The sequence below is a fragment of the Acinonyx jubatus genome, chromosome D3, assembly GCF_027475565.1.
Source record: "Acinonyx jubatus isolate Ajub_Pintada_27869175 chromosome D3, VMU_Ajub_asm_v1.0, whole genome shotgun sequence".
Lineage (NCBI taxonomy): Eukaryota > Metazoa > Chordata > Mammalia > Carnivora > Felidae > Acinonyx > Acinonyx jubatus.
The window spans coordinates 19,183,598-19,197,399 of record NC_069392.1 but is presented as its reverse complement, the minus strand read 5'-3'; the positions used below and the strand labels follow the sequence as shown (position 1 = coordinate 19,197,399).

Sequence of the window (13,802 nt, the reverse complement as noted above, 5' to 3'; positions counted from 1 at the left end):
CTTACACAGTCACATATGGGTAAAAATCTATTTAAAATGTCAGGTAGACTAGGAGATTTTTATTTTTTTAAATTTTTATTTATATTTATTATTTTTCAATTTACATCCAAGTTAGTTAAAATATAGTGCAATAATGATTTCAGGAGTAGAATCCAGGGATTCATCCCCTACATATAACACCCAGTGCTCATCCCAACAAGTATCCTCCTTAAAGCCCCTTGCCCATTTAGTCCATCCCACCACCCACAACCCCCCAGCAACCCTCAGTTTGTTCTCTATATTTAAGAGTCTCTTATGTTTTGTTCCCCTTCCCTGTTTTTATATTATTTTTGCTTCCCTTCCCTTATGTTCATCTGTTTTGTATCTTAAATTCCACATATGAGTGAAGTCATACGGTATTTGTCTTTCTCTGACTAGCAGATTTCTCTTAGCATGATACACTCTAGTTCCATCCACATTGTTGCAAATAGCAAGATTTCATTCTTTTTGATCGCCAAGTAATACTCCATGTATGTATGTATGTATATATGTGTGTATATATATACACATGTATATATATGTTGTGTACACACACACACACACACATATATATATCCATTGTTTATCCATTCATCTGTCAATGGACATTTGGGCTTTTTCCATACTTTGGCTGTTGTCGATAGTGCTGCTATAAACATTGGGGTGCACCTGTGTCCTTTGGATAAATACCTAGTAGTACAATTGCTGGGTCGTAGGGTAGTTCTATTTTTAATTTTTTGAGGAACCTTCATACTGTTTTCCAGAGTGGCTGCACCAGTTTGCATTCCCACCAGCAATGCAAAAGGTTCCTCTTTCTCCACATTAGGCTAGGAGATTTTTAATGGACAGAATAGGAAAAGTTTATTCACATGGTTTCAAATTCCACATTGCACCTAACTTTTAAGTAGCCACCACTTACTATATTTTGGTATAGTATCAAGGAAAAAGTCTCAGTTGTCTAAAAAGCCATAGTTATCTATTTTAATATCATTAAAACAATCTTTTCCAACTACTACTGTCTGTGAGGCTTGTTCTTTTTTATTTTGCAATAGACTGAATAGAGAAGAAATGAGAATCTAGCAGTCTTCTATTTTGTTTTAAGTTTATTTTTTGAGAGAGAGAACATGTGCGTAAGCAGGTGGGGAAGGGCAGAGATGGGGAAGGAGAGAATCCCAGCAGGCTCCACACTGCCAGCACGGAACCCAGCACAGGGCTCAATCCCGTGACTGTGAGACTGAGACCATGACCTGAGCCAAAATCAAGAGTTGGATGTTTAACTCACTGAGCCACCCAGGTGCCCCTAGCAGGTGCCCCTAGCAGGTGCCCCTAGCAGTCTTCTATTAAGTTAGCTATCAAAGAGATATGGAGAAGTATAAAAACACTGCTGTTCTTCTTCCTTTTCCTTTTTTTTTTTTTTTTTTTTGGTTTTAGAAAGGAGTTGTTTTTCATGAAAATATGTCATATTGATAAGTCCTGGGTTTATTTTTATTTTTAGTTCGTTAAATATTTTAAATATGTCTTAGTTTAAATTTCCATTACGATAAATGTCAATAGATATAAGCCACATAAAGAAAAGCTCCTTGGGATCCTCAGTAATTTTTAAGAGTGAAAAGGGGCTCCAAGACCAAAAAGTTTGATAATCACTGTTACAGATTCTTTGTTAAACCTTCTGAGCATGAGACCCTGTGGTACATCTGGAGGAAAAAAACTGTCAGAAGACCTAAGTGGCTACCAAAATTTCCTAAGGTCTGACTTTGTTTTTGTCCACCTATAATCTTACTTGATAGTTTTATGACATGCACAAACTCTGCAACTGAATCTCATTACAGATGAAAACTTTTGTCAGCTCAGTGAATTAGAGCTGGCCAGAAATAAAGTGTAATTGATTTTTTTCAGTGACTCATGATCCATCACACTGAGCATCTCAGAGACTCATGTTACTAATATGGGCCCAGGCTTTTTTTTTTTTCCCTTTGTAGAAATCTATTTGGAGACTGTAGCAGATTTTGTTTGTTTTAAAGAATATGAGCTTTGATTTCATTTCTTTGTATTTCCATGTCTATGCATGGCATATTAGATCCTGCTAGTACAGATAATCCATGTGTACTGGTGAATTCCCAGACTCTTCAAAGCAGGACATAACCTTGAAATCCCCAGTTCTGAGTCAAGATATTTGGCCAGTCCACTTCCCATTTTACTGCTAATTGATTACTGATGTCCTCACCTTACACTTACTCAGATGAAAATGGATTCTGATGGTTACTTAACCTATTTAGTATAACCTGATATAAAAATTTTAATATCATTTCCTGGAATTTACCAAGCAAATGAGAATATTAGACTAGGTAATTTACTCAGCTCTATTGATAATGTCTTTTTAAAAACTGATACTTTTTAGTGCTTTTCAGTAGGGAGGGGAAAATGTGTATTTGCTAGTATATGTGTAAAAACTCCCTGATTTCAATATTGTTTTCAGGCAAGAGGAAGAGCGAGGCCGGGTGTACAACTACATGAATGCTGTTGAGAGAGATTTGGCAGCCTTAAGGCAAGGGATGGGACTGAGTAGAAGGTCCTCAACTTCCTCTGAGCCAACCCCAACGGTAAAAACCCTCATCAAATCCTTCGACAGTGCATCGCAAGGTAATTTCTTATACCCTATGCCATGGGCAGGCAGTCATTATTCACTTACCATCAATTCTCTGGCCTAGTTTGATTTTCTTTACCATCCTACTCTCTAAGCCTCATCAAATTTCATGTAGTATTAATGAGTTAGTCTTACAGTCAGGTGACTTTAGCAGGAGACTTAGGGTCTGTTCAACTTCAGACATCTTGGTCTCAGACCTGGTCTTAAGATAGTCTTGGGATTTTGAGTGTCTTCTCTGTGCCTAAAATCTTCCGGATGTATGAATTCAGCTCTTTCCCTTCCTCTAAATTCCTATAAGTCTATAAATCCAAAGGCCTGCTTGACATTGACACTCAGGTATCTCCTACACATCTTCTGTCCAAAACCACACTCTTGTCCTTGAGCTTCAGTCTTTCCCCTTGTAAGTGGCAGCACTGTTCTACCCAGTTAATTAAGCCAGAAATCCTCCTTCCTTAAATCCTTTTTCTTTCTCACCTCCATATGTCGGTCTAGCCTCTAGCAGACACATCTTTGTTCTGTCTACTTCTCTCCATCTCTAGCAGCACAATCAACTGCTAGTACCAACCACCATATCTTCTAATTTCAGTTCTCTCCATTTCATTTCCTGACAAAAAGATCTTTTTTTTGCTTAAACTCCTTTAGCTGCTTTATTATAGTTAGAATGAAATACAGATCCCCAGATGCCTACGTGGTCTGACCCTGCCTTCCTCTTGCCTCAGTTGGATCACTCTTCCCCTGCTCTCTATACTCCTGCCTCACTGGACTTCAGTCCAGAAATAAGTCAGGCTCCATGTCACATGGGCTCTTCTGTACCCAGAAGCGCATTCTTCCTACCTTCAGATGCCTGCCTCCTTTTCATCTCTCTAATCCTCAGCTCTGGGAAAGGGAAAAAGATGTAGTTTTTATGTTTGCTTATTTATTTTGAAAGAGAGAGTGAGCACAAGCAGGGGAAGGGGCAGAGGGAGGAGAGAGAAAGAAAATCCCAAGCAGGCTCTGCACTGTCAGCCTTAGCCTGACGTGGAGCTCCATCTCACAAACCATGAGAGCATGACCTGAGCTGAAATGAAGAGTTGGATGCTTAACTGACTGAGTCACCCACGCACCCCAGGGATGTAGTTTTTAAAAACAACTAAATGGGGGACACCTGGCCGGCTTAGTCAGTAGAGCATGTGACTCTTGATCTCAGGATTGTGAGTTTGAGCGCCACGTTGAGTGTGGAGATTACTTAAAATCTTAGGGCTTCTGGGTGGCTTAGTCAGTTAAGTGTCCAACTCCTGATATCTGCTCAGGTTGTGATTTTGAGGAGGTGAGATTGAGCCCTATGTCGGGCTCTGTGCTGAGCATGGAACCTGCTTGGGATTCTCTCTCTCCCTCTTTCTGCCCCTTTCCCACTCACTCACATGTGCTTGTGCTCTCTCTTTCTCTTTCTCTTTCTCTCTCTCTCTCTCTCTGTCTCTCTCTCTCTGTCTCTCTCTCTCTGTCTCTCTCAAAATAAGTAGACATTTAAAAAATAAGTAAAATCTCAAAAAAAAACCAACTAAATATAATGTGTCGTAAAATTTATATTTTCTTCTAAAAATTCTTTAAACTTCATGATAGGCTTTATTCTAATTCACTCTAATAATAGAGTTTCTATAATCTATGTTCTATGACTATAGACAAATCAGTTTTCTTTGACTTAAAATCAGAGCAAAAGTCACTTGTATACTCACACACACTGTTGGTACAGATGTTTTGGAGGACAGTATCTTCCAATTTAAAATGCCATATTCAGAGACCCTGAAGTTCTCATACATAATACTGAACAAGTTTATAAAGATACATAGATACAGCTATACACACAAAGTTTTCAATGTAGCGTTGTTTGAAAAAATGGAAAACCTGAAAATTGCTTATGTGCCCATTTAAAGGATTAAGTCAGTTATGACCCATTAGTACAATAGAATACTGTGCATTTTTTAATAAGGATGAGGTCAATCTCGAAGTACTGATGTTAAAATATGCCTGCAATACTTTATACTAAGTTGCAGACTAGTATTGTATAGCGTGATTTTGTTTTTTAAATACATAGATTTTTGCACTAAAAGTGCAGAAAGATGCACTTGGAACTCTTGTTAGGGGCTACCTCTGGGTAATATGATGGACTAAGATGAAAGAAAGACTTACAAAAATCTATTCTTCTAAAATGAAATAATAACGGAATGTCTACACTAAAAGTCATGCAGTTATTCAAAATATTGATGAAACGAGCTCTAATGCAAAAAGATGATAAATCTTCTTCTATACTGATCTTTTTGAAAAAACAATATTATAGGGGCGGGCGCCTGGGTGGTTCAATCGGTTGAGCGTCTGGCTTCGGCTCAGATCATGATCTCGCAGTTCGTGAGTTCAAGCCCCGCGTTGGGCTCTGTGTTGACAGCTCAGAGCCTGGAGCCTGTTTCAGAATCTGTGTCTCCCTCTTTCTCCCCCACCCCCCTCTCTCTCTCTCAAAAATAAATAAACATTAAAAAAAAAAAAAGAAAAAGCAATGTTATAATAAAATATATCTAAGTGACTCAGCAGTTCCACTGCTTAATTATATGTGCAAAACAAGTTAACATAAGTATTCAGGTAGTTGTACACAAGTGTTCATGGCAGCACTTTTCACAACAGCCAAAATGTAGAAACAACCCAAATGTCCATTAATCGATCAGTGGATGAACAGAATATGGTGTGTCCATCTGATGGAATATTATTCAGCTATAAGGAGGAATAAAAGAAGTACTGATACATACTACCATGTGGAAAACATGCTAAGTGAAAGCAGCCAGACACAAAAGACTTCAGGTTGTAAGATTCCATTTATAGGAAATAGGCAGAATAGGTAAATCCATAGAGACAGAAAGCAGTTTGGCGGTTGGCAGGGGCTCAGGTAGAGATCAATGGGAAGTGATTGCTTAATAGATACTGAGGTTCCTTTTAGGGTAATAAAGATGTTTTATAACTAGGTAGAAGTGATGATAGTTACACAATCTTGTGAATATACTAAATACCATTGAGCTATACATTTTAAAATTACTTTCTATTATGTGAATTTTATCTCCTTAAAAAAAATGAATCTAAAAATAGCGTTTAAGGGACGCCTGGGTGGCTAAGTCGGTTAAGCATCCAACTCTTGATTTTGGCTCAGGTCATGATCTCATTCATGGTTCATGAGATCAAGCCCCCACATCGGGCTCTGAGCTGACAGTGCAGAACCTGCCTGGGATATTCTCTCTCTCTCTCTCTCTCTCAACATAAATAAACTTAAAAAGAAATAGCAATTTAAATATAAGTGCTTGGCTGCCTTAAAAGGTCCACAGTGATCTACAGTGATCTACTTCTTCATCTTTTCTCACTGTGTGATATGTCTGATTTCATTGGTTTGTCCTATTTTGTATTTAATTCAAATGAATAACCATTTTTATGCACCCTCTACCAGAATTTGTACCAAGCCCAAGTATCTAGAAGTGAGTAAATTATGAATCCTACTTTTGAAGAGTTTAGTTTAGAGAGGGAGACTGACATGCGAGTGAATAATTACACATCATGCATTAAATGCAGACCAGAAAATACTTGTGAAGTGATGAACTCCACAGGAGAACATGAGAAAAGATGAATAGGAGCCCAGCGTTCCTTTGTTTCTTGTTTTTGTTTTCCAGTGTTCCTTCGTTGAATGTGCATCCACTGTGGGTCAGGCTTCTCACCTGATGCCTTTATGGAAATACTCCTCTTGGGTTTTTTGAACTTGAATTTCATTGGCTTATGGAGCTCTTTAACTACAAAAGTTAATTAAATGGCAAAGATGAAATGACTGGCATAACCAGAGTTGAGAATCAACGCAAGGACTCTGAGGAACAGGCAGTCCACCTAGTGTCAGGAGAAGCACCACCTGCTAGGCACAATTGTGTCTGTGTTGTGGAGGTTAGATGTCAGGACGGTTTCCAGGGGAGCCAGAGCATTGGATAATTTGGGAACCTTTCAGGGGAGACCAGTTATGAAAGCGTCCACTGTACGGTGATACACTCAGTATTTGTTTGTTTTTGTAGTACCAAACCCTGCTGCAGCTGCAATTCCTCGAACGCCTCTGAGTCCAAGTCCTATGAAAACCCCTCCTGCAGCAGCTGTCTCCCCTATGCAGGTAAGTGTCCATGACCATGTAGGCTGTGAGGACCTCAGCACTTGAAAGTCCTCTTCACAGTCATTTACAGTTACGTTAGGGGGGCAGTGACAACCTCATGAGGGATGTACTTGGAATTGTGAAATGTTGTAAGTATCCTTACATTGAGATAAATTATGTAAAGGTCAATTGTGTTGCTCTTCTGAAAGTCTCCAATAATAGCAGTAGCTAACAGGGGTTGAGTAATTGCTGTGTGTTCTACACTGTTCCAAATGCTTTATAATGTGAATTCATTTAATCCTTAAAACAGCTCTATTGAGTATTTGGTACTGTTCTTACCCCTAGTTTTCACATACAGAAACTGAGGCCCAGAAAGGTTAAGCAGCTTGCTGAGGATCATATAATGAAGAAGTAATAGAACTGGGATTCGAACCTGGGCATGTGGCTCCAGGGACCATCTCTCTAAGTAGAAGCTGTAGTTGGCATGTCTGAGTCTCTACTATGTAACAAATCACTTCAAAGCTTAGTGGTTTAAGACAGCAGTTGTATTATTTTTCACATTTCAGTGTTGACCAGGCAGTTCTTTGCTGGTTTTGCGTGGGCTCACTTCTGCAGCTGCATTTAGCCGTAGGGTGGTCTGGGGCCTGGGTCACCAGGGATGGCTGGGTCACTCTCTCCATGTGGTCTTTCCTCTCAGGTTCCTTCATGGTGCAGTGTCTCAAACTCCATGAAGGTGAATGTGGAAGTTAGCAAAGCCCCTTAAGACCTAGTCTTGGAACTTGGACAGTGTCACTTCTGTCCCATTCTTTTGGTCCAGCCAAGTCATAAAGCTAGCACAGATTCAGAGTGGGAGGGTTCTGCACAAGGCATGAATTCAGAAAAGTGTGGTTCATTGTGGACCATTTTATATCACAAGGGTATTGCTAGCACAAGAGCATTGCTAATCCATTATAGACAAGTCTCCAAAGTTGCTCTTCAACCACTGTGGAAATGCAGACCAGAAGCAAGGCAGATGGCTATTGCTCTGTAGTGCCCAAGAGGCCCTCTCACTGTGCTCTTGTTGGTTAGCTACTTTTGGAAAGAATGGCTCTGGTGGAGTTTTTCCACTTAGGTGAGAGTAGCCAAAGAAAAAATGGCCTTCAACCTAGTACCCTGTGATACAGGGTAGCCTTGGCCATAGAGTTTGGGAGCATTTTATTTGTGAGTGGAGACTTTTGTTCTGTGTTAACTATTATTGGCCATGTATTTTGCTAATGAATACTTTTTTTTTTTTTTAACTTTTTCCTGTGTGACGTTTGGGGTAAAAGTGCACTCCTGCATTTGTAATGCTGCAAGTTAGTGGCTCTGTATTTGCATGTATATAGAAGGTGTTATGCTCTTAATTTACAAGAAGACAAGGGAATTCCATATCCCATCTATAGATGTAATGCTTTTTCTTTTTTTTTAATGTTTGTTTATTTTTGAGAGAGAGAGAGACAGAGTGGGATCAGGGGAGGGGCAGACACACACACACACACACACACACACACACACACACACACACACACACAGAATCTGAAGCAGGCTCCAGGCTTCGAGCTATCAGCACGGCCCAGTGTGGGGCTCAAACTCACAAACTGCAAGATCATGACCTGAGCCAAAGTTGAACGCTTAACCGACTGAGCCAGCAAGGTGCCCAGATTTAATGCTCTTTATGTGCTCTCTGTTAATCACACTTTTTCTAAAGACCTCAAGATACAAATAAAAGCAAAATAAAGGTGCAAAGTATAAACTTCAAATAAGGTGAAGTTTCTTTAAATGGTATATGTCAGTTGAAATTTAATGTGCAAAGCATGACTTTGTAAATCTTTGTAAAGATAGGAGGTAAAAGATCTCTGTAAGTTGAAAAAGTTAATAATTACAAGTCCCATTTAGTAGCTTTGTAGTCCTTGGTTATTTATAGTTAGCACAGTGCTTCTCAAACCTAATTGTGCATAAAAATCATAGATTCCTGGGCTTCATCCTAGTGAATGAGAATCTCTATGGAATAGGGCCCAAGATTGGCATAGTTAGTTCCAAAACTCTCTGAGTGGGAATTCTTCTAGCTGTGCAGGAGTGGCGGCCAGATTGCTCTGCCACCCCAAGCAACTTGAGCACTGGACAAATTATAGGAAGCAGTTATATTCAGACACATACAACAGGCAGTACAAGACTGTGATCCATGAGAACAAGTTAAGAAAAGTCCTGCTGGGTCCACACGTGTCCTGTAGGGAGGTTTCAGATGGTGGTACAGGGGAGATGAATCCAGATAGAGCTGGGAACGGGGAACTAGTTGGGTCTGAAGAGACCCAGATCAGCATTCAGGAAGAATGAGAGAGCTAGAATTTGCAGGGCAGAGGACCTGGGAGAAGGGAGCTACACAGAGGAAGGGTCTAGAACTCTGCAGAGGCATCCCTGTGAGTCTTTGCTTAAATGCCAGTCACAGGGTGAATTCTCACAAGGCTGCATGAACAATTTTCAGGAAATAGAATTACCAGGGAGCTGTCAAGCAAACACTTCCCATAGTTCACACAGGGCAGGGAATCGTTTGAGGTGTCACTGGTCACCATGGAGAAATCTTGCAATACTTGGAATATTCGTTAGAGACCCCTAAGGGGCACACCATGAAGTAGAACTAAATAGCAGCTCTTGAGTAAACACTATGCTAGACCTACCTCAAAAGACCTTAAAAATAAAGCTCAAAAAGACCTAGGAGATCCATGAGTAACTGGGGTATTCAACCTCTCAAATACTTCTCAGTGACTTTCACCTCCTGGTAGTCACACTCTTATGGAACCATGTTGGCTGGACTTCCTGACTCACTTCTGATGAATAGAGTGTGGCAAAAGGCATGGGATGTCACTTACAAGGTAAGGTTATAAAAAGATTAGCTATGTCTTGAGGACCCCTCTTGCTAACTCTTAGATCTAGTCACCCCAGTGAATAATTTAAAATTGAAATACTGGGGCGCCAGGGTGGCTCAGTGGGTTAAGTGTCTGACTTAGACTGGGGTCATGATCTCACAGTTCATGAGTTTGAGCCCCGCGTCGGGCTCTATGCTGACAGCTCAGAGCCTGGAGCCCGCTTCGGATTCTGTGTCTCCCTCTCTCTTTGCCCCTCCCCCTGCTCGCACTCTGTCTCTCTCTCTCAAAAATAAATAAACATTAAAAAAAAATTTTTAATTGGAATACTTAGCAATACATTTAACAAAATACTGTGCAAGATCTGTACAGTGCAAAGTATAAAACATTGCTGAGAGAAATTAAGTAATAAATGGAGAGATATATTCATGGATTGGAAGACTCATTGTTATTATCTTATGGTTCTCCCTTACGCTGATCTGTAGATTCAGCACAATCCCAGTGACAGTCCTGCATGCTATTTTGTAGAAATTGATAATAAAAATTTAAATTTATGTGGAAATTCAAAGGACCCTGAATATCTAGAGCATCTGGGGGATAAAAAAGGAAACAAATTTGGAGGACTTATACTACCTGATTACAACACTTACAGTAATCAAGACAGTGTGGTACCAACCTAGTTTGTTTATTTATTCATTTTTACAAAGTCTTTATTAAGCTGGTAAACTCCCCATCCCACAAATAGCTAGAGTACCAGAAGTTGCAGTTATTGATGTAAGTTTAAACATAGACATTAGATCAGCAGAATAGATAGAAAATCCAGCAATAGGTCAGTTGATTTTCAACAAAGGTGCCCAGGTAATTCAATGGAGCCTTCCCAACAAAGGATTCTGGAACAGCTAGAATCAACATGGGGAAAGAATAACCACAACCATTACCTCAAGGCATGTATAAAAACTGAAACTGGGGCTCCTGGGTGGATAAGTTGGTTAAGTGTCCGACTTTTGATTTCAGCTTAGGTCATGCTCTCACAGTTCATGAGTTTGAACCCCGCATCGGGCTCTATGCTGACAGTGCAGAGCCTGCTTGGGATTCTGTCTCTCTCCCTCTCTCTCTGCCCTTCCCCCATGTTCTCTCTTTCTCTCTCAAAATAAACTTAAAAAACAAAAACAAAAACAAAAAAACCTGAAATTGACTGTAGACCTAAATGTACATGCTAAAGCTACAAAACTTCTAAATGAAAACATTAGAGAAAATCATCCTGACCTTGGAGAAGGCCAGGATTTCTTATTTAGGACACAAAAAGAATGAATTATAAAATCAAAGTAATAAATTGGGCATCAAAATTTGAAACTGCTCTGAGAGATAATTAAGAAATGAAAGACTGGAGGGGTGCCTGGGTGGCTCAGTCAGTTGAGTGTCTGACTTCAGCTCGGGTCATGATCTTACAGTTTGTGAGTTCGAGCCCCACATTGGCCTCTGTGCTGACAGCTTAGAGCCTGGAGCCCACTTCTAATTCTGTATCTCTCTCTCTCTCTCTCTCTCTCTCTGCTCCTTCCCCGCTCATGCTCTGTCTCTCTCCTTCAAAAACAAAACAAAACAAAACAAAACAAAACAAAACAAAACATTAAGAGATGAAAGACTGGGGAGAATATGATTGCAATACATTTATCTGTCAAAACACTTGTATTCCAAGATGTATTTGTCTTCTTGATCGAAGACAAACCAGTAAATAGCAGACAAAAGATTTTAACGTTTATTTATTTATTTTTGAGAGAGAGAGAGAGAGCTCCAGAGAGAGGGAAGAGGAGGGGCAGAGAGAGAATCCAAAGCAGGGTCTGTGCTCGAACTCACAAACTGCAAGGCCACGACCTGAGCCAAAGACAGATGTTTATTTATTTATTTTTGAGAGAGAGAGAAAGAGCGCCAGAGAGGGAAGAGGAGGGGCAGAGAGAGAATCCAAAGCAGGGTCTGTGCTCGAACTCACAAACTTCGAGACCACAGCCTGAGCCAAAGACAGATGCTTAACCAACTGAGCCACCCAGGTGCCCTGCAGACAAAAGATTTTAAAAGTCCCTTCCTAAGAGAAGATACACAAATGGCCAGTAAACACATGAAAAGATGTCCAACATCATTAGTCACTGGGAGATAAAAATTAAATTTACAATAAGATCCCATTATGTACCCTTTCAGACGGCTAAAATTAAAAGACCGTATCAACTGTTGATAAGGATGTGAAGTTGAGCCGTGCATACTTTTCTCCTGGGAATATGAAATAAGTAGTTTGATGCTCACTAGATGAAAAAAAAGACTGGGGAAATAAGCATGACAGAAAGGACAGAGATGTAAACACCATGGACTGTGTGAAAATAAGTAGTTTGGTGGTATTTGAGCATTACCTAGAGATGGCAGGAGATGAAGCAGAGGAGAGAAGGTATAAGATCAGAGATGGGGAAGCCAGTGGGGAAGCCACTGCAGTGGTGCTGGATCAAGATGACAGGTTGTACTGGGGCAGTTGTAGTAGGAGCACATTTCATATTTAGCTGATTGGTATGTAATATTTAAGAATTTTCTTTAAACAAGATAATGAGATCACACTCAAAATACCAGGGGTCAGTGATGTGGGGAAGGAAAGTATGAGTATACAAAAGTCATGGGAGGCATCCGTGTGGTGATGCAAATGTTCTCTATCTTGTGTGTATCAATGTCAGTATCCTGGTTGTGATATTATACTGTACATGTTACCATTGGGGTAAACAGTAATGGGCACATGGGATATTTCTGTGAATTTTTAAAATAGTGTATTGATTGCATTATATGTCTGTAAGTGTGTGTATGGTTAGTCTTATTATAATCATGTGGAAAGAATTATGCAAATTCATAACTAAATATTTACTCTCTACAACATTGACTTTATTTGTGAGTCCCAGCTCTAGATTTAAGCTAACTTTGATACCGTTTATCTTATGATTTCAGAGACATTCTATAAGTGGGCCAATCTCTGCATCCAAACCCTTGACAGCGCTGTCAGATAAGAGACCAAACTATGGGGAGATCCCTGTTCAAGGTATATCTGTCACAGTCTTTCACTTTCGCTATTCATTTTTTATTCTTTAGACTTTTTTGGCTAAATAAATTTTGATTTTCTTTGTTCTTGACATTATTTCAACTGATCTGGTATATATCTTTATCAGAAGTTTACTAATTATATGTCTTAGTTATAGATGGGGAGATTAGTTATTAATAAATGCATCTTGGAAGACAGCTCTCTCGTAGCATTACAGTAGGCAGTGGAGGGTCCACACCATTACTGGACACTTTGTTTTCATAGTTCTTCATGGGGTACGTACTGGCCTCTGCATTTTATAGCTACTAAAAATGAGGTTTCAGAAAGTTAAATAATTTAACACAGGTTAACATAGTTCATGAATAGTGGACCCAGGCAGCCTGACCAAAAAGCCCATCTTTCAACCTCTGTATTCTGTATTACTGTCCACAAGAGGAAACTGAGACTCTGAGACATGAGGTCCAGATAAGGTCCATTCCTTTGTCCACTGGTAAGGGGTTTGGCCATTTTCACACAGCTTGTGGTAGAGCCAGTACCAGAACCCACATCTCCTGCCTTTGGAAGTGAGAGCTCCTTCTCTTATCTACACTGCCTCTTCCTGTATGGTGCTGAAGTGCACTGGAGAAATGGTTTCTGGCATTGGGGATGGTGCTGTGAGATGCAGATGTCGGACTTCTTTTGCGGTAGGCATGGATGTGCTCAGGGGTGCACATCCCTCAGGAGCCTGGAGCTCTTCTCACTGATGCATGCTGGACACCTCCATGTGTTTCTCTGCACATTTTCTTGGTTGTGGCAGGTAGCTTCTAAGCGTGAGACTACAAAGTTTCAGCAGTTTTGGGGAGGAAATAAGCAGACTTGAGAGAATTAACCCTTTAAAGAACCCAGAGGATGCTCTATGGACTCCATGGAGCACCTGGTGCAGGAGGCATTCCTTTTGGCAATGGAACTGGCCCTTTGCAGCCAGTCTTGAATGTTCAGATGAACTGGTTGTGCCCATATTTAGGGACAATGGAACACAAGATGGTGCTGCTGCTCCCTTCCCTGTACAAAGGCTTG

The 13,802-nt window shown here is 40.2% G+C and overlaps 1 protein-coding gene across 4 annotated transcripts in view; it reads left to right on the top strand.

The window, feature by feature from the left end:
• The window catches only part of SPECC1L (sperm antigen with calponin homology and coiled-coil domains 1 like), a 139,348-nt gene that overhangs the window by 70,856 nt on the left and 54,690 nt on the right, over positions 1-13,802 (top strand). For all 4 annotated transcript variants that reach the window (XM_027044117.2, XM_053206216.1, XM_053206217.1 and 1 more), the window contains 3 exons: positions 2,495-2,658; positions 6,730-6,821; positions 12,656-12,746. In XM_027044117.2, the coding sequence (XP_026899918.1) occupies positions 2,495-2,658; positions 6,730-6,821; positions 12,656-12,746 (347 nt within the window). The remainder of the gene's footprint in view (positions 1-2,494; positions 2,659-6,729; positions 6,822-12,655; positions 12,747-13,802) is intronic.